Source organism: Telopea speciosissima, chromosome 10, assembly GCF_018873765.1.
Source record: "Telopea speciosissima isolate NSW1024214 ecotype Mountain lineage chromosome 10, Tspe_v1, whole genome shotgun sequence".
In the NCBI taxonomy this organism is placed as follows: Eukaryota; Viridiplantae; Streptophyta; class Magnoliopsida; order Proteales; family Proteaceae; genus Telopea; species Telopea speciosissima.
In genome coordinates this window covers 3,844,268-3,870,725 of record NC_057925.1, presented here as the reverse complement: position 1 = coordinate 3,870,725, position 26,458 = coordinate 3,844,268, and the positions used below count along the sequence as shown (strand labels likewise).

Genomic DNA, 26,458 nt, shown 5'->3' with positions numbered 1-26,458 from the left:
ATTACATGCATTAAATTTAAATTCACCACCAGCTTACCAACTTATAACAAAAGTCTATTACCAAAATATGATTCTTGACCCCCAAAAAAAAATGTTTCGTTTATTTACTGCAGGTAACCATTAAAACTTCCTTTCTACTATTAAACGTCATACAGACATACATGTGTTAAGTAATACCAACATCAAAATTATGCCCAGATCTAACCATCAAAAAGAGAGATTGTGTGCACCATTGACTGGTAATATAGTATACACCCAGGCAATGTAAGGGGCATATGGAATTATTTGCAGGACAGACCCTGTGAGCTCTCAGGAATGGTGTGTGATGGAAACGGTACCGCAACAGTTACCTCATTTCTTAAAACCCAAAAAATTATCAAAGGCACCATAGTCGGCCACCATCAATTTCTTCGAAAGGGGAGGGGATTCTGTATTGAAAAGGAAATAAAAAAATTGAAACAAAAACGTGGGGGTGGGGGGCACAAGTCTTGATGCTCAATGATCCAGAGAATATGCTTCACCGACTGTAACATAGGTTGTGTCCTCTATAGGCATACTACACTGTACTTGCAGACTGAACGCAAATTTGATGATGTCCTCCCTTCACTGTTGCCTCTATTGGCATTTTACACTGCACTTGCAGACTACATTCACAGTTGATAAAATTCCCCTTACACCATTGTACTGCAGTAGAGATCAATCTGATTCCTACCTTCATAAAGCTTTCACTCAACAAGACTGGAAACTACAACAAAAACCAAGAAGAATACCTTCATTACCATACCATTCCTGACCTCACTGAAATGGTTTAATCAAATTAATCAGAAGAAGAAAAAAAGAAAAGAAAGAACAATGGGAAAACAGCATAGCATAAGCAAAAGTGCTGGATAACAATCAGAAAGTATTTAGTTTGAGTAATTAGTTGATGAACAAAACAGGATCCATGTAGCCAAACTCATTCAGTTGGGGATAAGAGTTAATTGAGTTGAGTCGAGTCGCTTGTTAGGGTTCTCAGGAAAGAATGGTGGTTATGTCTTCGGTGGTCAACTGTTGGATATGATGCCAATGATATAGATGTCAAATTTACTCAAAGAACTACTTGGGGCATACCAAGGTCTTTCCTCTAAAAGTGAGGCATTTCTTACAAATAAAGCACAATTTCTCCGAAAGCTAGATCATGCTCATGAGACAACAATGTGTAACACTTCCAAAGAAACACAAATAATTCACACACACACACACAGAAGATTATCCACATCAAACACCTACTCTTTTGGTTGAGCTTTGAAGAAATTAGTGGAACAAGTGTGGACTTTGACAGAGAAAAACTGACCTTCAACCACGAACCCACAATGGTCCTAGAGACGAGGGCCTCTCAGTTCTTGAGTGAGCAGCCTGACTACGCAGTGGAGGTGCATGGACTCTTATTGGGAGAACCCACTCACCTTTATCTCTTCCCTCGATAAGAAGAGGATGCTCATATCTGGCTTAAGAGAAACAATCAGTAACAGATGGTAAAATGCAAATATGGAAAGTTAAATGCATATAAGTGAATACACATAATCACATGGTTCACATATATAGTTATCTTAAAAAATCATCATCCTCATAGGATGCGGCCATGTATACTGTTGTGTACTGATAGAATGCAGACATTAACTCAAGAACTTTAAACAGAGACCATCAGTCAATTGAATATTGGCTCTGTAGATCTCTAGGATTGGACTTTTTAAACATCATCTATCATATTCTATTCTACAGCTACGATTATCAAAAACTATCAGATCATCACTCATTGGAGGTTCCTGGATCACCAAACATGTGACACATTCAGGTGTTATGCCAAAAAAATCAATGTTTTGCATAAGCAGGCACCAGAAGTAACCCCTCTAATGAAATACAAAGAATCCACTGAAAGGACGTTAATGTACATCAGAAGACCACTTAAAGCACTACAATAAATGCTCTTCCCTTGCCCTCATTCAGTACCGAAGAAGAGATTGAGAGATTGGATTGACTTGTCTAGAATGACAGAGGTCATTGTTTATTTATAGAGAGGATGACAAATACAAATAAGGTATGTTAGGTAAGGCTGAGTCACAAACCTTATCTCTAACATACAGATAACAATGAAACTAGACAGTGTCTAGTTATTGCCTATCCTTAACATTTTTCCTATCAACTGAAACTACAAATGACCCAAAATTGGAGGAGTGAAAACAACTAAGTGCCAAACCTAGATGGGTAACAATGAATTTCAACACTAGGCCAACATGTTTATTAAAGGTAAAACCCAGCATAAACATGAACAATTCTGCCCCACTTTTTTTTTCTCCTATTGATACCTATTAAAGAAACTTACATAGAAGACAAACCACGCAATAAATAGGTACATAAGAGTGTTAGGAGTTGTCAGTTGAGGGGGAGGACTCGTGGCACCAATCACCGACTCCTCCTCGCTGCCTCTCTTTTATTTGCTTTTTTATTTTCTTATTTTGGTGCTTTTCCCTTTTAATGCAAGACTAGAACCTGAATAGGTCTAATCCCATGCAGGATCAAATAGAAAAACTCCAAAGAACAAGAAAGAGAGCAATGGGAACTAAAATCATATGATGGAACTAAGAGAACAATGGGAACTAAAAATAAAGGAAACAAGAGAACAATAGAAACTCAAATGAGGGAACAATTTCCTTGGTTGAAGTAACAAATGAAAAAAAAACCACAAATTTGTAATCTGTTGAAGCAACAATGATCTTGATGTGAAAATCTTCAAGAAATCGATGTGACAATCAATTGAAAGAAATCCCAGCAGCTTGTAGCACTCTTGAACTCGATTTGAACAAAATTAGGGTTTGGATTCAATAACCAATGGATGGAGATGAGGGAAGGGAATTGGCTATCTCACCCTAGGCATCTCACCCAACCTATCTCAGGATTTTCACAAAGACTAAAGCCAATATTTCATTAATCAAATTCTTGTTCAATGCTGGCCTCCCATGCGAACTTATATAGAAGACTCAAAAATAGACTTAAACGCTAAAAAGGAAAGGCCTAAACCTATCCTTAACTAATAAGTAACCTAAATTGACTAAGAAAGTGAAATAATAAAGAAAACAGACTCAAAATAAGACTCTAACTAAACTAATGAAGCAAATCCCGTTTTCCTACTTTCTACCCATATTTTAGGCTCATTAAATTGGCTAATTCCAAAATAAACCCATAGGATCAAAGTTCCAATACATATATGTCCCAATCCAAAGCTTATTTCCACTAAAATAAGCCCTAAGTGACTTGTTTACATCACCTTTATGCCGTTGTTAGGGTTATGCATTATATATTGAATAGAATAGGGAGTCTAAACCTCACGGTTGTAACTCTGGAGTTACCCTCTCTTTCTCTTCTTCCCTTCTCCTTTATTTCTTTCTCTTCTTTATTATTTACATGGTATCAGAGCTTGATCCTTAGCACTACCACACATCTGATCAAGTTCGGTACTGCTACATCTGCCCGGGGGGGGGGGGGGTTGAACACCCCCTGTTTTCGTATAGAGCATCATGAAGACTGATCGATTGATTTTTAGAAGGTGATCGATCAATGTTGTGGAGCGATGTGTTTGGTTCGAAATCTTGGAGGTGATCAATCTGTTGTTGGAATCGATTTTCTTGGGATCAATTAGTTTTGGGATTTTTTTTTATTTATTTATTTTCGGGGGGGGGGGGGGGGGATCGATTTTGAATCAATTGATTTGTGCTTGGGTTGCTGGTATGTGAGTTGCTGACTTACCTTGTGATCCTTTCGTTCGGTTCCTGAGTTATTTGGATTGATGGCAGATACAAAGAATGTAGTGGCTGAGAATGAGTCTTCATCCTCAAATCGGATCACAGAGAAGAAACTAGAAGGGGCTACTAATTTCCAGCAATGGAAGAAGATTGAAAATTAGTTTTGATAAGTCATGATCAACAGAGTCACTTGACACAGATTAAACCTGCCGCGGATACTACATGGATACCATTGATGCACGGATCTTGGGACAGCTGCTGAATTCTATGCAGAATCATATTGTTGATCTTGTTACTCACATCGATACTTTGAAGGAGTTGTGGGAGTACTTGAATACTTTCTATTCTAGACAAAATAATCTTTCTCGTATTTATGAGTTGTCACAGGAATTTTATCGGGTTGATCGGAAGAGTCAACCTCAAACTCATGAAAAGTGGAATTCTTTACTTCCTATCAATACTGATGTGCAACGGATGCAGGGCCAGAGGGAACAACTAGCAGTTATGGGTTTTTTGGGTGGTCTTGAAACAGAATATGACTCTGTTCATTCTCAGATTCTTGGCAGTGATAAGGTGGTCTCTCGTGACACTACACCAGTGGACAATTCAGCTCTTGTATTACAAAACACTAATCGTGAAGGAGGTCGTGGGACTGGTAGTGGCAATGGCAATGGCAAAGGGCAAACTTCTGGTACTCATAACACTTCAAACGGTTCAGGGACAGCACCAATGTGCAATCATTGTGGCAAGCCAAGACATATCCAACGTTTTTTGTTGGAAACTTCATGGCTAACCACCTCAACAGCAGTTTGCTAATTCAGCTGCTAGTATTGAGTCTACCACCCAAGATGGACAGCCTGAGAGTAAGATGGTTATGATGACAGATGACGAATATGCACGGTATAACCAGTTTCATATTTCTCAGTCTTCCCCGCTCTCCACTGCTACTTTTGTCTAGACAGGTAATGTCACTGCATGTCTCTCATCTTCTTCTCGTCCCTGGATCATTAATTCAAGTGCATCCAATCACATGTCTGGTGTTTCAGGTATTCTTTTCCTCCTTCCACAATTCCTCTTCCAGTGTCACTTTGGTTGATGGTTCTTTGGCAAAGATCAATGGCACTGGGACTGTTCATCCCAATTCTTCTTTCAGGTTTTCCTTTTAATCTTTTGTCTGTCAGTAACCTTACTAATGCATACAACAGTTTAGTAACCTTTTATCCCAATTCGTGTGTTTTTCAAGATCTTACAACGAAGAAGATGATTGGTAGGGGCCATGAATCCATGAAGGGGGGGGGATGTATCTAATTGAAGATTCTCCTTTAGTTGCATGCTTGAGTTTTCTGTCTCCTCATCAAGTTCACTGCCGCCTGGGTCATCCAACTTTGCAAAGTTTAAAGAAAATTGATTCTCGCTTTAATTCCCTTTCTAGTTTAGAATGTGAGTCGTGTCAATTTGGGAAGCTCCATCGTGTAAGTTATTCCCCTCAAGTCAATAAACGGTCTGTGCCCCCTTTTGCTTTAGTTCATTCGGATGTGTGGGGTCCTTGTCCAATTGTGTCTAAGTTGGGGTTCAAAAATTTTGTTACTTTTGTTGACGACTATTCTGGAGCCACTTGGCTTTATTTAATGAAAAATCATTCTAAATTATTTTCTATTTTTTGTGTATTTATTGCTGAAATTCAGACTCAATTGCATACATCTATTCATATTCTATGCGGTGACAATGCCAAAGAATATTTTTCTGGCCCATTTTCTTAATTTATGGTTGAACGTGGTATGTTTCATTAGTCTTCTTGTTTCGACACACCTTACTGTTTGGTGTTTTTTAACTAAAGAAATAGCCATTTAATGGAAGTTACTCGGTCCCTTCTTTTTTAGATGAAGGTGGCTAAGTCTTTTTGGGCTAATGCTGTGTTGGTAGCATGCTATAGTGCTATTTTAATAATCATGCCTTCTTCCATTCTATGTGGTGGTATTTGTCATTCATTGTTGTATCCTTCTGAACCTTTATTTGTTCTACCTCCATGAGTCTTTGGGTGAGTTCGTTTTATTCGTAATCATCGTCCTGGTTTGTCAAAGTTGGATCCCAAAGCTCTCAAATGTCTTTTCTTCGTTATTCTCATACCCAAAAAGGCTATAGATGTTATTCCCATGAGTTGCAAAATATTTTGTCACGGCCGATGTTTCTTTCTTCGAGTCCACATCTTATCCAGATGGGTCATTTGTTTTGTCTGAGTTGGATGATGATCTTCCCATACATATTGTTCAGCACTCTATTTCACAAATTCCGTCAGTTCCAGCACCACCGCCGCCTCCTCCACCAATCGTACGACAGGTGTTTACTCGTCATCCTTGGGTTGATCCTGCACCCTCAATCTCTACCTCACCCGCCTCATCATCTTTGTCTACAGATCCGGAGCTAAGTATTCCCCTTCCTGATCTTGACCTTCCTATTGCTCAGCGTAAGGGTGTTTGGAGTTGTACCCAACATCCCCTCTCAAATTTTGTATCTTATTCTGGTTTATCTTCTTCTTTTTATTCTTGTTTTCTACTATTGTTCATCATCCTATTCCTAAGTCTATTGCAGAGGCGTTGTCAAGTCCTGGTTGGAGCACCGCTATGGAGGAGGAACTGTTAGCCTTGGAAGAAAATCACACATGGGATCTTGTTCCCCTTACCTAGAAGTAAGTCTACTATTGGTTATTGCTGGGTGTATGTTGTTAAGTCAACCCTGATGGTTCTCTTGCTCGGTTGGTGGCAAATCACCGACTCCTCTTTGCTGCCTCTCTTTTATTTTCTTTTTCTTTTCTTATTTGGTACCCATTATGCCCTTGTTAGGGGTTATGATACATTGAATAGATTAGGGAGTCTAAACCTCATGATTGTGACTCCCAGAGTTACAGCAGCCTCTCTTTCTCTTCTTCCTCCCTCTTCTCCTGTATTTCTTTCTCTTCTTTATTGTTTACAAAGAGATTGAATAACGGATGCTCTAGGACCTGAATTAAAATCCTCCTTGGATTCAGATATCTTAATCTTTTACAGCATGTAAACGTCAACAAAATTAACACAAAGGATCACACAATCATCTCCATCTTAAACAAATACAAAAATACTACAATATCAAGTCACAAGACCCATGGAGTGGTTTTAGGCACTAATAATTTTCCTTGTATCTTGATAAAAAGAAATCAAGACTCACCATTTTATGCATCACAGATAGAAAACCTTTTCTATGAGGAAAATCAACCTGAAACAAGTGATTAGAATCATTTATTTAACTTTATTTTTTTAGAAGGGAAAAAAATTTAGTACTCAACCCAACTAATAGAGTTGGCTCCATGTATCCTGTTTCACCATTCAACTCGTTTCTCACCACTTCTCCCAAAGTCATATCAGGCTTGCCCCTTGCGTTTTTAACCACTCCAATCTGAATCATACCGATCCTCCCTACAATGCATTCACATGTCTTCTTTCACGTGTCAATGCCACCTTAAACAACTTACTCTCAACTTTTGATGTAACAGAAGTATTTGTAAATTACCTCTGAGGTGTTCATTCTTATTTTATCTTTTCGAGTTTTAGCATTCATCCATCTCAAGTTCTCAACATACTCATCCCAGTAGGCCAGCACTACTAATCTATGTTGTTTACACGTCAGGAAGATAATTATATAAATTAAACTGCATAACATATGATGGATAATAAATTGATTGTGTTGAATTTTTACCCATCCATTCTTTAAAATAGGAACTACTAAATGGTGGGGGATGGCAAATTATTAGTGCAGCAAACTCATTGTGCAGCACAGGGCCTGTGTCACCAGAACCCAGCCATTCCCAATCTGTAAATATGTGCTTTAGAGAAGCTATTCAGCATTTTCCGCTGTGGCTGCACCCTTGCAGTGAGAAACTATAACAAAAAACTAATAAGAAATACTAGACACTAAAATGACAACTACTTAAACAATATACATGTCGCAGATGTACCTGGTCCAATCCACATTTTTGGGTGTTGTAAAAAACTCAAAGCGGAGAGCCCACTGCACTGAAACATGAGGCGTGGAAAAAGACATAGGTCCATCCATGGGAATGGAGAAAAGAAAGCTTGTCTGAACCAAATCAGATACAACTTCATGGTAATCGCTCTGTACCTACAAGGGGACACAAATTGGTCTGACAAACTCAATGAAACTGAATCATAAGTCCAAGCAGCAAAACATAAGAAGAGAAAACAACTAACATAACAGAAAATAAAAAAGAAATAATCTGTGTGGTTCTGACCATATGCATATCGGTCTCTTAAGTAAATATAAGGCATGTTATACGGTACCCCAAAAGAGCATAGAGCAAGGTACACATGTGGGTCCGATACAAATTTATTTTAAATTTTAAGAATTGATGACAAAAAAGTATGAAAGGAGAATGATCACCTAGGTCTGATTACATGAGCTAAAGACCCTAAGCCAACATTGTAAAAGGGCCTTATAGTTTCAGCTGTCAAAATATTGACCTTTTAGGTCCCAACACCAGCCAAAAAAGGAAGGTTTCATTATCATGACAAAACAGACTGCTTTTAGACTGAAATTTACCATGAGTAAGGGAGGGCGCAAGCAACATCTGGGCCATCTTTGGGTACCAAGTACAAACTGAGCTGCAATGTGGTGGATACAGGGCAACCCATCCACAGTACTGGTACCATCCATAGGGAGAGGAGAAGGGGAAAGAGATTGATCTCCCTCAAAAGAATGATTTAGTATGAACTCATATCAAAATGAGTCTGGTACCTATGAATACATGAAGAAGAAAAGCAATGTACCTTTGTATTTGTTGGGGAATTCCTTCGTGAAGGATGGACAAAACGCTGAGCTATAGTTTCTGAAGTCTCTAGGGTTACTGAAACCTGGGAGACATTAATAGTTCTAGTCATTATGACTAAAGAACGAGCATCAGTTGACCTTCAATGTAATGTATGTGTGTGCATGTGTGTGTGCACATATCAGATTCTTCAGACTGTCCTACTTAATCAAGTATACAATTACCTCAAGGCATCTCCTTGCTCCTTCTTCATGAAAGAAAGTGAGAGTGCCACCAATCTGTTGCCAAGATATTAAAGAAATAAATGCAAAGCTGCTGCAGTCATTGGAGAAATGCAGAAAGTGAATACAAAGTTATTGCCGTATCTTTACCATATCACTGAAGTAATAGGTTGAGTCGGAGTTCTTGGGGGTGTATCGGAGCAAAACTTGATCATCCAACCGGATATTGTAAGATCGTCCACGAATAAAGCCTTCTGCTGCAGAAAATGTTTGCCACAAATAAGCTTACCGATATTAATACAGAAAATCTTGAGATCCCAGCAATTAGAGAAAAACAGATGCTATATGGTGAAGAAAGTACGATTATTTACATGCTACAGGCTCAATAGATCCAAGTACAGAGGGTGTTCCAACATCATCGTCAGGGGAAAAGGGATTTGTAAGCTTTCTCTGCTGACTAGGAGAGATAATAGCTGAAGGCTTCGTAGGAGAGGGTACATCTGTTTGCAAGAATAAACCATCATTCTGGAATCAAACTTCAAAGTAAAACTGTACGAAATTAATATGGCTTTCTCAATAGCTAAGAAACCATGCAAAATACAATGCATAAGAACTTGTGCATTATGAACTCAAAGTGAGACAAACGCAACCACAAACTGACAAGATAACTATTACAGAACTGAACAATATGTTAAAGACGTAGTAAACTTCACCAGAAAAAAAAAAAACTCTTTTCTATAGAGAAGCTAAGGAGAAAATAGTTCTAGATTCCAGAATAGGGGGGGGGGGAAAGAAGCTTACCCCCAACAGGATCATATAAGACCTCAGTTACAGAGAGCTGGGGAAGTGCCACATATGAAGACAAACTGGAATGTTCTCCTTGGGGATATGACAGATCTTTGTTTGAAGACCTTGCTGCAGATGATTGCAAGGATAAAGAACTTCCAAAAGCCCGCTCTAGATTTCCCTTTGCAGGATTGTAAGAAGAAACAGATGAGATCTCATCCCTTGAGCTTTCATAGCCTTCTTCAACTCCATCAAATGTTTCATTGGCTCTAGCCTGTAAATACAGTATAAATGCTTTTAATTCAAAGAACTGGTTAGTTGTGACAAATATTCAATTACAACTTGTACATGCATCATTGAAACTTCAAAATATTCTTAATGTGGTTGTCCGTACGTTCAAAAGCATAAACAGAACACTGAAAGGATTTCCAACAAGCCACATGGAATAGAATAAATAAGTGCCACCCAATATGGTCAAATGCCTACCCATTCAGAATCTGCATCCTTCTCTTTCCAATAAATATCTGTTTGGATGGTCATAGCAGGCAAAATCCCTGCAAACATTGACCAGCACAGTTAAGTTCCTCACATGCTATTCTTTCAATATGAATACTGAAAAGCATCAAAATGCAGATGGATACTATCTATCAAAATGTAGTGGTTCAAATGGATGAATATTGAAATGAAGCACACAAGTTGGAGCTTGACAATTGTGTTCATCTTAAAGCACAGGAACAAAGGGCCAAGTATAAGCAGAAAATCATATGAGATCTTGCTACTCTAAGCAACCATTTAAGGCTTCCTCTGGGTTCGCCAAACAATTTACAAAATCAGATCACCTTTATTTTTTTTTTCAACTATGATTGTGTGTGTCAATAGACCAGATTCAGGATGCTTCTATATAGTTCAGTTCGAGTCCTAACGGGTTCCAGTCAGGGGATGGTACCCTCGGTCCCAGACTATAACCCCCAAAAATAAACTATAGTTTGATTAACAACTTCAATATAATGTGAGCGGCGTGGCAACAACATCCATAGAATATAAGCCACAGAAACATCTCAAATTTCTCTCATCATGATAGAGGGCTCCTTGACTGTTCAAACACATACACAAGGATAACAATTTGGAGTCACAGGGATGATTGAAAGTTTAAGAAAGGCAAGAAGAAAGAAAGAAGGGGGCTGGGACCATCTTAAGATGAATAATGTTGCAGGCCAGATAAGGGTTATTTGCTTGTTGCATCCATGTAAGGTACTCTTAGGCCTGGTTCTTGTATAATTAAGGTTTGTCCGTAGTATGTACAGTTTTTAATAGGTTGGATAGGTTAGGCAACATGTCCGGTCAAAGATAGTTTTGTTTTGCAGTGACCATATCATAATAAATTGTTTGTGGGCTTTTAGGCCTTAGGCTTACTTAAGTATATATACCCTTGGCAAGAATTTTACAATCAATGAAATGATTTTCTCTCAAGCTTTATGCTATTTCTTTGCGGATCTACACACACTTTTGAAGGTGGATTTCCTCAAACCCAGGGTGAATTCCTCGTTATTATATCTATCCTCTTATTCTACCTTCTACTTTTATTTTTGGACTCGTATTCCGTTTAATTCTTTTTTCTTTTTTTTTTTTGGGTGCAGAATCACTTGTTTGTATTTAATTGGCAGAATACAGGTACATAAACAGAACTTCTTTTAATTATTGAGAACCACCAAATAGTTACGAAATTATATTGATAGCCTCTACTCGCATCCTAGCCTGTCCGAGAAAAAAATTCGCCTCAATGTTTACTGATTTGGCAGCCTAGTCCAACCAAAATGTCAGTCCTCTTTCACCATTATCTTAATTCGAAAGTCACCAACATACCATCCTCATAACCTACTTCATTCAAACTGTGAACCAGTACCATCAATTACCATCAAATCTGAGCGTAAGAGAGTTTTCTCCCTTTCTATTTTCTGTCCATCAATGTCCAACCCATTCATCCTTAAAACTCTCATCCAACTACACAGAACCCTAATTCCTTTTATCGCTAGCCAATCCCAATCATACAATACCATTCCATCCTTCACCCTAATTTCATTTCAAACTATTTCTACATTTGCTTTTCATTTTTCTGTACCCAAACAGAAAGCTTTCACCCTCCTTCCCTTCACTAGATTAAGTAAAAATTACTCAAATCCGTGCATCAAGCTGATATAGACTTACATATTGCATAATAAGGTGTTGTATGCTTCAAAATTGTATTTTATATGTACATATGCACATCCATGGATTTCCTGACCAGTTCCATGCATACCTTTAGCGCATCTTGAGTCTCTCCATACAATACGTCTCTTAAAATCACCCCTTTGATACGATACCTGATTCCGATACTTAAATCCTTGTATACAGTGGCTGATTTCCATGTTCCCATACTTCCAAGAGTTGAGATCCACTGATGATATCATGTAGGAGGTCCAACAGTAGATGATTATTTCAGACTGGGTGTCACAGAGCAAGAGAAACACCAGAACAGGAGGTTCTGCCAGCAGCATCTTTCGATGCTAATATTTCCCTCACTTCTCTATCTCTTTTGCTTTCATACTTAGTTAACTAATTGGAGCCCTATGGGAGTAGTTGTAGCCTTATAGGGCCCACAATATCGATACCAACATATCATTGGAAGAAAGAGTTCTACTGCTGCAAGGAAGTCTAGCTGGAAGTTTCTATTTTGAGTTTCAGCTATCAATTTTCCAATTTTAAGTGTTACTTTGTTTCTTTTACTAAAATCCTATTTGTCAATGATTGGTAGTAGTTAATACAGTTATTTCTCATCACTGTTCTGTAGGGTTTGAGTCAATAAAAGGATGTATCGTCGTATCGAACTAATCAACAGAATAGTCTTCCTCTATCAATTTTTCATATATTGCAGCCTATTTTGTGTTACAACCACTTATCTTAAAAGCTTGAACTGTAAGGGAAACAACAATGTGTATCAACCCTCCCTCACATCATGTCTGTACACACACCGCCCTGCACGTGACACGCACTCACGTGGAAACACCATACGTGGCACCAAGGGGAGACTGTCTTGGCAATGATCGTTGCATAAGCTCCATGGGAAATGTAGTAATCAGACGATCAAAGAATCAAACAGCCCTTGGATCATTTGGTAGGGTTTTGAAGAATGGGATAAACACTTGAACTTGTTTGGCATCAAGTTTTGTTCTGCTCCTGCAAGTTATCCTCTATTTGAAGCACTGTAAGAGTGTTGAATTGTGCTACCCAAAAGCTTTAGTTATAGCAAGTAACTAGTGGCAAATAAAGTTTAGCATGTTACTGTTGGAGGAAACTTCAACCATGTCCAGCTGATTCTGCAAATTGAGATGCATAGACATTTGAAATCATGACTAATGACAAAACAAACACCCAAAATTCTTTTAACTGTTAATAGCACAAGGCAATTTCAAGAACATAAATTACATCTTCACAGCTTATATAAATGAGGAGTATACCATCATATTGACCTTCTTCATTTAGCAAGCTACTGGTCTTCTGTGTGATCCATATTTGCAATGGAGCACGAGCTTCCTGCAGAGTTTGCTGATTATTAACACAACTAAACATGAAGGATACATTTATTTTTATTTTTTTTTTTAAAAAAAACCCTATACAGCCGTACAATCATAGTTGTCAAGGTGCATCCTAGGAGACACCTAAGCGTCCAGGCGCCTTGGTCAAATTGGTCGCCTTGGTCAAATTGGTCGCCTTATTGGTATAGCCTTACGTCCAGGCCCCCTCCAATGCATTAGGTCGCCTAGACGCTGTGAGTCTGTGACAACTGTTAACTATGCATACAATTTTTCCAAGGGTGGCAGCGTAGACTAGCAGAGGCGAAAAATATCAAACCTAACAGAAACTTAAGCAATTGCATATGAAATTGAATCTATTCACCAAGCATACAAGCCGAAAAAACAATTACCACAAAGAACACATGTTTCATATAGTGATATATCAGAATCAACTTCATCATCACAGAAAACATTAGGAATTATTCCTAGATATCTAGACACAATGGACGAAAGAAGATATTTATGGAGACTAGCAAGAGAGATCCACTAGTTTGACCAACCTAGCATGATAACAGAGTCCCTAACCATACGTATAATCACCAAACTCTTGACAGGGCAGTCTGATTGAGAAAATTCACAAGAAACTACATGTAAATTCCTTTAAAAAAATAGTATCAGAAATATGGAAACCCAGCAGCAGATACAAAAAATGATAAAATAATGAGAGCTTTCTATCCCAAAAAAAAATAATAATGAGAATTGAAACTCCATACACATACATTAAATCAATAAACAGAACCGACTCTACAAAAGTTAAGGCATAACATGATTGATCGAAAAACACTTCTAACTAGCAAATTATGTATTTGCCAATTTGATAATAGAGGAAACCTATCTTACAAAAGTGAATGTGGCAGGTGGTTGAGCAACTAAATCCAGGAAAAAGTTGTCGTCCACACTGTTAGAGTTTATGTAATAAGGGCAGTTCAGGAACTAGTTTGTTGCCAAGTTACCTTATGTTGTAATTTTCCTTTTTTACCTTTTACCTCCCTAGGGAGGTGTATGTAATTTCTTTCTTATTATTAGTGAAGTAATATAAGTGTGGTGGAGACAATACTCCAACACACAACATACCATTATCAGTCTGGCCAAGACTGTGAGTTCAGCCCAGTTTTGGCCACAGTTGTCATGGCATCTAGGTGATCCTAGGCTTTGGAGGAGGGAAAAATCAAGGCAACACCAACAAGATGTCAAGGCGTTGAATAGGTGTCGCCTAGGAGACCATGGCACCCTTCCAGCAAAAGGTGCCTGGATGCCTAGGCATTGCCTAGACAACTATGGTTTTGGCTCAGCCACACACACTCCCACTATACAGACAAAGCATAGGAATTCTTCTAATTTCTTGGATGGTAGAAAATGGAGGGAATAAAAGGAATGAGGAAGGGGACTTTCCAGGAGAGTGCAAGGATGCGCAAAGAGATCCCACAAAAAAATGGATAAAGGAGAAAGAGAAGGACATGGGAAGTTTTGGTCTCCTGCCAATGCTTCCAACCTCTTAATCACTTGGTCCCATGAATAGTAGGAGGGAGAGGGCAAGGGGCTGAACCATAATCCTCTGTCTACTCTCCCTATCAAAAATATATTACCCAAAATTTGTTCTCCACAGTGAATGCCCCCACCCCATCTCCAGTGGGCATCTTGGAGCTTATCAATACTGAGCTCCTTGTCAAGAGCAAGAACCTACAAGAAGGCTTCCAATATTGGAGGAACTAAGAACTGACTTCCAGCAAATCTGATGAATAGGTGAACTAATCTCCCATCTTGACAAAATGGACTCATAAAGTGCCTTCCTCAAGAATCTTCCTAATTCCTTCATTTCACACTACTCAGCCCACCCCTTCACAAGGGGCCTCTGCCACTATGTTAGAAGAAAAGTTGCATCCCTCCAACTCTATTTTATTTAATTTCCTTATTGGGAGAGGGTTGCAAATAATTCTTTCATCGACAATTTTGAAGCAAGAATGGATCTGGAGTAATTATTAATGGAAGAAGTGATATAGCCTTGGGCAAAGGTCATATAATTGTACCATATCAATCAGCCCCCCCCCCCCCCCCCAAAGATCCCCACCTTCTCCCAAATCTGTCCTAGTATAATAGATCTCAGGAAGATAACTTCATGTGCTTTCATAACTCCTTTGTACAAGGAAGTCCCATAACAAGAGTTGATCTTCTTTGGTTTCCGTCTCCAACTGGAACCATCATATTCTACACCAATAATCATCCCCCAAAGGTTCCCCTGCTCACTATCAAAGCTTCATACCCATTTCCTAAGTACAGCATGATTCATTTATGACCTTTAGAATTCTTAATCCACCAAAGTTCTAAACCTTGTTTCTCTCCCTTTCCTTTCCATTAAAAAAATCCATTTGTAGTCTTTTAATCCTTTCAGCGACCACAGCCAACATTCTAAGGGAAATATAGTGAGTTGAAGATTTGCAAGGGCAGTTTGGACAAGGGTAACATCCAAAGATGTTTCGTTTCCATAGGGCATGCTCTCCTTGGAGCATCTCAACAATCAATTCACTTCCCAGAGGAAGGAGAGAGAGACTACAAAGCAATGAAAATATCAGACACCCATTCATACCAGCTTATCATCACATTTCCTTACTCTGACAATGGTACTTTTCCCTAGATTGATGACCAAACTGGAGATAACCTTCAAATACGCAGGAAGCCTCAAGGAGGAAGGCTCAAGAAAGGAAAAAAAAATGGTGTAATCAGCATAGTTGTCAAGGCGTCCAGGCACCTTGGACACCTTGACCACCTACTTGGTGTCGCCTTACTTTTGACCCTCTCCACCGCCTCTAAACGCCGTGACAACTATGGTAATCAGAGATCAATGCATCACAACAGGTTTTGAAAAGTGGTTGAAAAGTTATTTTTTTTGGGGGGGGGGGAGGGGGTTGTGGAATGGACTGCTGAAAATACGAAGCAGAGAATCCAATTGATGATAGCCATACGGTTTAAATAGATCACTAAGTTTGACAACAGGACCATCTAGATGATAACAACCCAATCTAATGGTCAGGACTCAGGAGGACCAAACTGGAGATAACCTTCTAATAAGAAAATTTGCTCTGTAACACAAAATTCATTCAAGGAAATGGAAAAGGAAAATAGAAAAGTGGGAAGAAAAGAACAATGATAACTCTGTCAATAAGAGTGCACCATGAAGCAATGCACAGAGCTAAAACAACAGAACTGAAGTTTATTTCAGAAACTGTTTAAATCTACTACAGAAGCTAAAATACCAACCAGCTGAATCAGATCCTTGCGCTCCATACTGGAATGGCCATTCTCCAATATCAACCACTGTCCAGAAAGTGTAGTTCTAACATAATAGAGATAACGAATAGTGGCACCCCTGTATGATGGAGGTATGATCTTTGGTAGCTCTGTTCGTACTATGTCTGCAGATGAAAAATTTTCAACAAGCAACAAGTAAGAATCAAATAAATTTGATCAAAATACTGTTACAAATCTAGAAAATTTTGATTAGTATGGAAATATTAAAGATCAAAACTACCATGCACATAACAGAAGAATTATTTGATATATGAAAGCAACTAACCTAAATATTAATAAATTGCTATTTATCAAAAATAATAATGATAATAACATTTTTGCTAAAAAAAATGCACAGAATAAGGCCATTAATTAGCTGAGTGGAGCCAATAGTATGTTAGCTTGACTCGAGCTCGAACTCAAGACTAAGGCTCAGTCACCTGAAGGAATCTACACGTTAAGGCCATCATCTCAAGCTCACACACACATGATTGATCTAAGGTCCAATACAAGCACAAAATCCATTAGAGGCAGGAATCTACTCATTCAAATAATAATAATAATAATACCACTAATGATGGTGATTATTATTAACATTAAGGAGAAACATAACTCATAAAGAGTTTTCAAAAAAAAAAAAAAAAAAAAAGGTAAATAACAATAGTAACAAAATAGGGCAAATATGACTTTAAACAGAGTAGAATAGCGAAAAAATGATTCCAACCGGTTGGGATAAAGCTTTTTCAAGTTGAGTAACAACAACTACTACTACAAGATAAGGGTCACTTAGAGAGCTTCTCTACAGGATTTACCTAATTGAGCCACGTTGAGGGATTCTCTGGTTATTCTCACCATTGGATAGATAGGGTTCCTCTGGAATAGCCGCGCCCCAACCCATAGGGCCATACTGTATAGCACTTTTCCCTTCTATTTTCCATCAAAACATTTTTCAAATAGTTTACTTTTCAACCATGTTTAACATTTTATAAAGATCTACTACGCTTCACAAAGCCCCAAAGTCAGAAGCTTTACAGAATTCAACAGACTGGAAATTACACAAAAAAGAATAAAAAACCACCTGTCTCTTCTTGTGTTAGATGGGGACATCTCAGAAAACTATTTGCAGATAGAATCCCAAGGGATAATTTTCTCTTTAGCCAGTGCAGAAACTCTATATGCTGATTCAGCATGATTTTGGGATGCCATCTAATTCATTTCACGCCACAAACTCCAAGTCACAGTAGCTGGTATAATAGAAAAGAATTTCTTTCCCCTCTAGACAGCCTCCTGTTTATTTTGGCACATGGAGAACTCCATTCCAGCTGAAACATACTACATGCATGATGCATCACACGATTCACACCTATGATGAATAGAGTGGCAACTAGTCTACCATATGGCAGATTCCTGACCCTCTTAGAGAAGCTTCTCTGATGGATGTAGTAATAATAGCATTAGTTGTACCACACATAGCCATAAACCAAGTGTACACAATCTTTCATGAAGCAATTAGAGAGTGACATAATGATCGGAATATGGATATCCACTGGCTTTGATGCAGATAAGTCATCTATGGGGCTTATCTTATTGGGAATAAGCCTTGAGTTGGGTTATATATGTATTGAGCCTTTGATCTCATGCATAGTTCTAAAACTCGACGAGATCTCGGGAAACTCGAGGATCTCAACCTGGTCAAGACAAGATCTCATATGAGATCTCTATTCTACACAATTTAGGTAAACCTCAACTGAAATTTCGGCGAGATGTCTGTACACTTCGCACCGTCTCGCCGAAATGGTACGAAACCCATTATAAATAGGCAGGGTCTCGACCCTTAGTTCAAAATTTCGAACAAAACTCATCAATTTCATGGATTTAAACCTAGAAAAGGGGGAAAAGGCTTGGATCATATTTTTTGCCACATCATCAATCAATACTATTGGGATACACTACCGGGGGTTGATACATCACTATGAAGAGATCAATTGCTACTTACTGTGGAAGATTTGGCTACATTCAACCATTACAGGTAAAGTTACTATCCCCAAAAACTATTTTTTGAAAAAAATAATATGCCATACTTGTTGTAAGGGGGTAGATGTTTTATATGACAAAAAAAATACGCATTGTTCACTGTACTTTGTAGTAGAAACTTTAAGTCTTTAATTATTTCTTAAATAATTATTCATATTACGTGTCTTCATCTATTATTGCATAATTTACTTGTTTTACTTGCCAATTATGTCTCATAGCATTCAAACAATGTATAGAATAGGCAATGTTACATTAAGGGTTCTACATTTTGTTATGTATGTCTCGAATTCTTGTACCCGTTTCGAAGAATAACCCGCTCCGACATTTTTTGTGGCAACCTGAATGGAACTTTTTTCTGAGATGCAGGGCGAAGCCCCCTCGGTACGGTTCGACCCAACTAGATAGATCGACCAAATCCGATGGAGGAGTATTACAGAATCAGAGGTTTTGGGAATGATGTGACTTGTCATAAATGACAGAGGTCCTCTTTATTTATAATAAGAATTACAACCCCAAGGGCAAAAAGGTAAAATAAGAAAAAATAAATAAAACCCTAATAACAAAGAGGGAATATTCCCATCCCACGGTTCTCAACAGATCTGCATCAGATAATTTTGTTAATTGATAAGTAAAGGGGTTTCAGTCGCTTTTTGTAGTGGGCCCTGTTTGGGCCCGTGCCAATTGCACAGCCTCCTAAACATACAGCCAGCTTTCTTGAGTTGATTCAATATAATTACAATTAATCGATTCACAACCAAACAAAAAAAGTCTTGCACTTGATCATGAGCCTTAAGCCCCAGAGATATTTCACTGAACACTTGCCTCAAAGGACTACAATACAGTCTCATGCTTGTAAAACTCCGTTCAACAATAAATCATCCAGTACAAGAAATTATGCCAACTATCACAGCCTTCGTGAATCCAATCAGGAATCAGTAGGTTACTTCCCCATTTGCCAATTCTCAAGCAATGTATAGCAATATATTGAGCACTGATTTAACATTTGTTGCAGACTACAAAACCTAGTTGAGATGTTTCTTGGATTAGCATTAGGAACTTCCATAGCCCATGGATTTACTGCAATGCAGTCATGGAGGATTACTACTCATGCTTACTCATAGAAGACTAGAAATAAAGAAAATAGGACAAACTCAGTTACCATTAAGAGGATAATAAGGGCACAAACCCAGTTACCATTATGAGGAGCATAGGGTCTATCAAAGTGTTGTTCCAGATAGCTCATGCTACTGGAGTTAAAAGGACCCAATTTCAACTCTATTCAAGAATCAGGACGTACCCATCGAATAAATGAAAAAGGAAGAAAATTTGAGTTTAAGTGAGCAGAGAAACCATTGTAGCTGTGTGATCTTTCTGAAGCTGGCTGCATAGTGGGGTTAGTTCCCTTTTTTAACTTGTAAGGAAAATAAGAAGGGGTAATACTACCCCTAGCAAGATCCCTATTCTTCCCCTTTTATTTGGCACAATATTATTAATAGCAATGCTCCTTTTTATCTCTCCAAGTCTCCATTATTGTTACTCATATGCCCATGCATTACCCCTTTTAGTTTTTTCAAAATCACACATATTCCCTACACCACGTAAAGATTCTCAATTTCTCCCCTTAAGTGAAATACTACTATTACAAAGGCAGAACAAGGTGGCCGCACAATAGTCTACATTCTAAAATATTTTGTCCTGATTTTAGCACTAAATTTAGTTCAGTTATAGGAGTGCAGAGTGGCTTACATGTTTTAGTGCCGCCTGAGGAAATGATCTGATTTGAAATGATGGAAGGTGTAGAACAGTCTAGAAAAACCTGTTCACCTGCACAAATCAATAACAAAATTAAGCCATATCAATTAATAACAAGAAAGATCTCCATGTTAGCACGTATTTGGCCAAAAAAGCAATGATGAATGTCTTACTCAAAAATGATAATTTATTGCTCATGAATGTTTGGGTGCATATTGTTTGCCTTTGTCTTCTCTGAAAATTTTGTCTTAAAGAACAAACTAGGGATTCTAATGTTTAAAAAACACTGTGAAATCTGACCACCTACAACAACAACTCAGCCTTATCCCAACAATACATTGAACCTTTTAAAACAAAGTAGGGAAAACTGAGGTCCTCACAAAGTGAAAGTAAAGTAAGAGGAATGAAGAAATGAGATAAGAAAAGTGAGAAATGGAAAATGAAAAATGAAAATAAGAGGAAAGAGGATAGCCCAGGATTTTAGGAAAATCTCAGCTACATGGTGTCGACAACATGGATCCTTGCCCTCCAATAGGCTCTATCTGAGGTCATATTTGGCACAAGACCCAGACTATGCATGGCAAATCCCAGAGGTGAGTTGGCAGCTCATACATATGGCTATACAAAAATGATGGCTGCAGGGTAGTATGAATAATCAACCATGTGACTTTATCACCTATAGTGGTTGTACAGACTATATATTTTAATATAAAAGGCAAAATAATTTGCAAATATACAACAAGTAATCATTTGTCTTTTTCGTAAAACTGAAAAGCAGTAAATAACTAAAAAAAAAAAAAGAATCAAAACACACCATCTCTGTAATAGGTAATTAAAGGCAAAAGGCTCTTTGCATGGCCCACATAGGAAGGGTTTTCTACTTGGCCCACCTTGTTTTTTGACATGTGGAAAGGAAATTTGGCAATTCCAACCGTTGGATAGATAGGATAAGTTCCAGATTTTGCCATTTTTCAAATTTCATATCCAAATTCAATCACATACTACCCATTGTATCAGCACTTTCCCATCTATTTTCAAGTGTCCATTTATTTTCAACTATTTAAGCACAAGCTTGATTTTCAACGAACTTTTAAAGCCTTATTATGCCACATGGACAGCTACTTTGCTTATTTTTCAAAAAGCTTTATTTTTCCATTAGGGCTGAAACTTGGATACGTGAGTAGGGCACTCAGGACCCCCAAAATTTGGACCCCCTAGAAATCCAGATGGCAGATAATAGGGGCCATATAGGAAGGGCTTCCTATGTGCACTGTGTAGGAAATCAAAGCCCATAACAAAATACCACATAACTGTGGAACATTACAAATTCATTACCAAGTTTGTGCCCCTACAGTCTAGAACTAAAAAGCACAGTAATGTGACATCAAGATGCACAAAGTTGATACTCATGTTCATAAGCATGTTTTTTCCAAACTTGAAGCATTGTATGCACTGTGCAGGAATGATTCTTTCAAATATACATCGACAAATGAAATTGTCTTCCAAATACTTAGCATTGGGGCAGATGCCCATGTTATCATTAAAGAAATTGATTCGCTAAGACCCCAAATCAATATTATCTTACAATGGGGAGGGCCCCCCCCCCCCCTCCCAACCCCGGCTCCCCTAAAAAAAATGTTTACCAGAGTTAACAATGTGGTTTCTGACCTATTCCCCAACAAACAGGGCATGACATGGACTGTCAAGGACAGGTTGTTTCCTTTAGGATACAAATAGGGAGATCATGACTCATGAATGTTTACTTGGGGCCGTTTAGGAATGGAAACTACTAGAGAATTAAGCTTATGTCTCTCTTCATAGAGAGTGGTGAGGCCTAGGGTTTGTTTTGGTGCCTTCTATCCTTTGTAAACACAAGTTGTGTAGAGTAGATTTTATGTTTGTTATATTTGCTTTGTACAGTTGGTTTACATCAAGGATCAGCTTTAAGCCCTTATTTGTTTGCACTTATCATGGATGATTTAACCACAGACAATCAAGATCAAGTTCCTTGGTGTATGTTTTTTGCTGATGATATTGTTTTGGTGGATGAGAGAAAAGCAGGGATTAACGCCAAATTGGAGTTACGGAGATCAACCTTGGAATCATAAGATTTTAAGATAAGTAAAATGAAGAGAAATTATATGGTGTGTAACTTTAGTTACACCAGGTCAGATAATGAGGTGGTGAAAATTGATGAGACCGAGATTCCACAAAGTGATTACTTAGGTATCTAGGCTCAATCATAAATAAAGAAGGTGATATAGAGGATGGTGTTTAAAAGAGAAATAAAATAGGATGGATGAAGTAGAGAAGCGCATCCGAAGTGTTGTGTGATCAACGTATTCCTTTAAAACTTACAAGAAAATTTTATACGACAGTCATACGACCGGCTATGATGTATGGAGTGGAATGTTGAGCAGTTAAGAAGCATCATATAGATAAACTCAGTGTAGCGGAGATGTTGAGATGAATGTGTGGCAAAACTAGGAAGGATAAAGTAAGGAATGATCATCTGATTTGGGAGTAGCTCTAATACATTATAAGCTAAGAGATTCGTTTGAGGTGTTCAACAAAGGCCTTTGGATGCTCCAGTACGGAGAAGTGATTTGATTAAGATTGAAGGAACTAAAAGAGCCAGTGGCAGTCCTAAAATGACCCTAGGAGAAGTGGTGAGGAAAGACAAGCATAGCTTAGGCCTTGTATCAAGTATGACCTCAAATAGAGCTGATTGGAGAGCAAGGATCCATGTAGCTGACCCTATTTAGTTGGCAGACCTACAATTGCTTTAATGGTTCTGGGGCCTGTTGTTTTTTTTGAAACTCTTCACTGTGTATTCCTCTAGGCTCCATTTGTTTAGAGGGGACTTAGGTGAGGTGGGAGAATTGGGGTGAGAAAATGCTAATGTGGCACTTCAAAATCCCACCCCACCTTCCCCTCTAAACAAATGGGGCCCTAATGAATTTTTCATTATTTGTCAGAGAAAAGATGGAAAGGGAGGAAGAGAAGGTTCTTATGGATTGATATATTTAATCAATTTATCTGTTAGCCACAAAATAACTCAACAAATCTTTAACTTAATAATTAGGGTCAACCAAACAAATAAGCATCCACTATTCCACTCTATTCAGGGTCGTATCCTTCATGGAATTTCATAAGTCAACACAGGAATCAATTAGTACTTAATACAGTTACAGAAAATTCTGGGCTAAACTCATTGTCAACTCTTAGTTCATAACTGACATGTATTCCATCAGTCAAGCTGCACTCAACTTTCAACTGTTGTCCACATTCCACAAACTAAAATTGAACAGTTCAACGTTCAATTGATCAGCTCAACCTGGTTCTCAAGTAGGGGCCTAATCCAGTGTCTGTCTTTGTTGTTCTGACATGCAAATTCACTTTTCAGTTGCCATTTAGAAAAATATATATTGAGTTAAACCAACAACAAATAAATAAATATATAACTCAAGTTGAGAATACCAACAATCTGGTATGATTCAATATCCATTACTTATCCATCCCATAATAGAGCAATACAATGTATAGCATTGACAAAAACATAGAGTAATTCCTTGGTGAAGATTACAAATATGATGATTGAGACATCTCCCTAAAAATACATCCTGTAGAGTGGAGGATTCAGAAAGGCAAAGAATAACCTCCAGTCCAACTGACCACTGTGTCGCATATGGGACTGTTGGAACATGTTGATAGCAATTACATAAGAAGGAAAAGGGAGAACATCATATAGCAATAAGCATGCAAATGGATTTTAGTTTAAATACTCCGTTAATTTAGAGTGAAAAGCAAGACAAACCTCTCCTCTGCTTTGACCCAGGAAATGGTTTCTGTGTGGCAAACCACTGAGTATCCAACTTCTCGATTCCCTTCAGTTCAAAAGCTATTCTTCCAACCAGAAGTGAACATATGCTGTTAGCCATGTTCTCCCTTTCAGCTCTCTCACAAGTGGGCTCAGGGTTACAAATCTCAATAGTCACAAGAACTGATTCACCAGGTCTATACACATCTCTATCTGTTTGTAGTTTAAGAGATGGAGAACTTTTGGAACTAGGGGCAGATCCATCAACCTTCTTCTCATCAAACATGAAGGGACCCCCAGTCCCAAAGAAGGAGAATCCCCGAGAAACCTTTGGTAGCATTTCCTCAGTACAGAATTTTCAACCAAATGACTAAAATATGTATGAAAAAGAAGAACTATAATCAGCCTTCATAATGCATGAATGGTTGGATGAATTGACCCAATATGTATTTCCTGCACCAGTCACGTAATGAGATATATGTGTTGATTTTCTATAAATGTGACAAGTAAAAGGACATCAAATAATATCAACATCTCATTGAACATGATCTCACCATATTTTAATGGCCTAAAACATCAGGGACCTTAGTATTGGTACAATCTATGCAGATATAAGAAGCAGACTGCATAGCAAAGCAGGTAGCATTTAGAACATTACACTCTTATACCTGTCATCAAAAACATGTAATGCAATAATATCAGCACAGTACCAAAGATACCAAGCAATAAATTAGAAAATGGTAACATTTTTAACACCAAAAAAAAACACAAGACCATTCTACAGAAATTTCTGTATAAACAAGAGCCATTAAAACATTCACTAAAAACCTCACAAAAGTAAATAACTGCCATAGCTCCAAATTACATTCAAGTTAATGTCCTACCACCCCAACTGTAGTACATGAGCTTGAAAAGAAGGCTAACATTCAAGAACTGGTTGTGAATCAACAGAACCTGACAGCAATGGCATAATGTTGAGTGGATCAAATCAAAAAACTAAAAATACTAATAACAAGAACGACAGCAAAGACAACAGTAGCCACACAGTCAAATCAACTTCAACTTCGAGCTAATTAAGAAGAGTTGCACCAAAACAGCAGTTGTGGGAAATTATAAAAGAAAACAATGGGGGAGAAATATGTAAAAGAAGTAGCAACACTTAACTAATTGATCTGAATATCTTGGAGACAGAGAGGGCCATTCCGTGTTCATGTCTCAGACTATCAATTTATAAATATAAATGAAGAAGAAAATTAAATCTAATGCAAACAATAAGATTGCAAAATGTAGGTAAGCAATTAATCACGCACCAAATGAAAAGTTTTTGCAAACTTGGGTGAGATCGATTCTTTAGATGATAACAAGAACGAAATGCATCAGAACCAGCTCCCGCCAACCGAAGTCAATGATTCGATTTGAGAATCAAATTAATAAAGTTAGCCAGACCAATTGGGAATCAAATCAGACTCAAAATTGAGCCAGATTCGTTCTGCGGAGAGATGAAAATGAGGGGAGAAAAAAAAGGCGCGAACCAATTGAGAATTCAGAGAGTATTGCCCTAATTGTAGAAGGATGATGATATAGATTATAGAGACCCAATGTGAGAGAAAATTAAAATACCGTTGAAGCGAGCGGAACATCTTATACCTTCCTTCGTTGTTCTGCGGTTTCCCTCTCGCTCTCTCTCTCTCTCTCTCTCTCTCTCTCTCTCTCTCTCTCTCACGCGATACACACGGAAACAAACGTGACATGATATCAACTGCGAGTCTGGATCATGTGCCGATGTTGGTTCTTGATTACGGTATTGCCCTTTACCTTTTCATAATTTATGTTTTTTGTAAAAATTATAAGATTGCCTACTCAAATAACTGATTAAAATTCAAAAATAAAAATAAAAAAAAGAAATAAATAAATTGAAGGTAAGGATGTAAACGGATCGCATCGGATGACGGATTTGGATAATATTCTATTAGTTTTCAAACGGATTTGGATAGTTTTTCAAATAGTGATTTTTTAATATGGATTCTCCTAAATGAATATGAACGCGGATCAAATACGAACCTTCGACTACCCGTTGACATCTTTACCATTTTGTTGATGGAAGTTAAGGTTGAGACTTGAGAGTTCACTAACTACCATTTCTTCTACTCTTCTTAGCTTTTGATTTTCTTATATTTTTTAACTTTTGATCTTATATTGTATTTATTTTAATAAATGAAATCATATCACAATGTATAAAATAAATAATATATATATATAAATTAATAAAAAATCTAAAAAAAAATCACATTATCTTAACGTATAAAATTATAAAACAAAATCCAACAGGGTAACTTAATCAGATAGATGGATAC

At 37.8% G+C, this 26,458-nt stretch overlaps 1 protein-coding gene across 2 annotated transcripts; it reads right to left on the bottom strand.

Moving 5' to 3' along the window:
- Positions 1–467: 467 nt before the first annotated feature.
- LOC122642012 lies at positions 468–24,580 on the bottom strand. Of its 2 annotated transcripts, none has more exons than XM_043835389.1 (13): positions 24,102–24,579; positions 20,279–20,356; positions 16,469–16,623; positions 13,097–13,172; positions 10,089–10,156; positions 9,618–9,876; positions 9,188–9,316; positions 8,967–9,073; positions 8,820–8,873; positions 8,597–8,680; positions 7,768–7,931; positions 1,334–1,483; positions 468–745 (listed from the first exon to the last, which is right to left on the bottom strand). In XM_043835389.1, exons 1-12 carry the CDS (start codon positions 24,442–24,444, stop codon positions 1,336–1,338), a joined length of 1,665 nt encoding a protein of 554 aa, XP_043691324.1. In that variant the 5' UTR covers positions 24,445–24,579; the 3' UTR covers positions 468–745; positions 1,334–1,335. The 2 variants fall into 2 exon arrangements, with proteins under 2 accessions (XP_043691324.1, XP_043691325.1); XM_043835390.1 differs by having other exon boundaries at positions 472–789; positions 24,102–24,580.
- Positions 24,581–26,458: the final 1,878 nt, after the last annotated feature.

What these genes read in the sequence shown, in the direction of transcription:
- LOC122642012 (XM_043835390.1), bottom strand. Translation starts at nt 24,444, where the DNA reads ATGCTACCAAAGGTTTCTCGGGGATTCTCCTTCTTTGGGACTGGGGGT. An exon ending in TGAAGAAGGTCAATATGATG is followed by an intron (nt 10,157 to 13,096) that starts GTATACTCCTCA and finishes CAATGTTTGCAG; the next exon opens with GGATTTTGCCTGCTATGACC. An exon ending in AAAAATGTGGATTGGACCAG is followed by an intron (nt 1,484 to 7,767) that starts GTACATCTGCGA and finishes CTCTTAAGCCAG; the next exon opens with ATATGAGCATCCTCTTCTTA.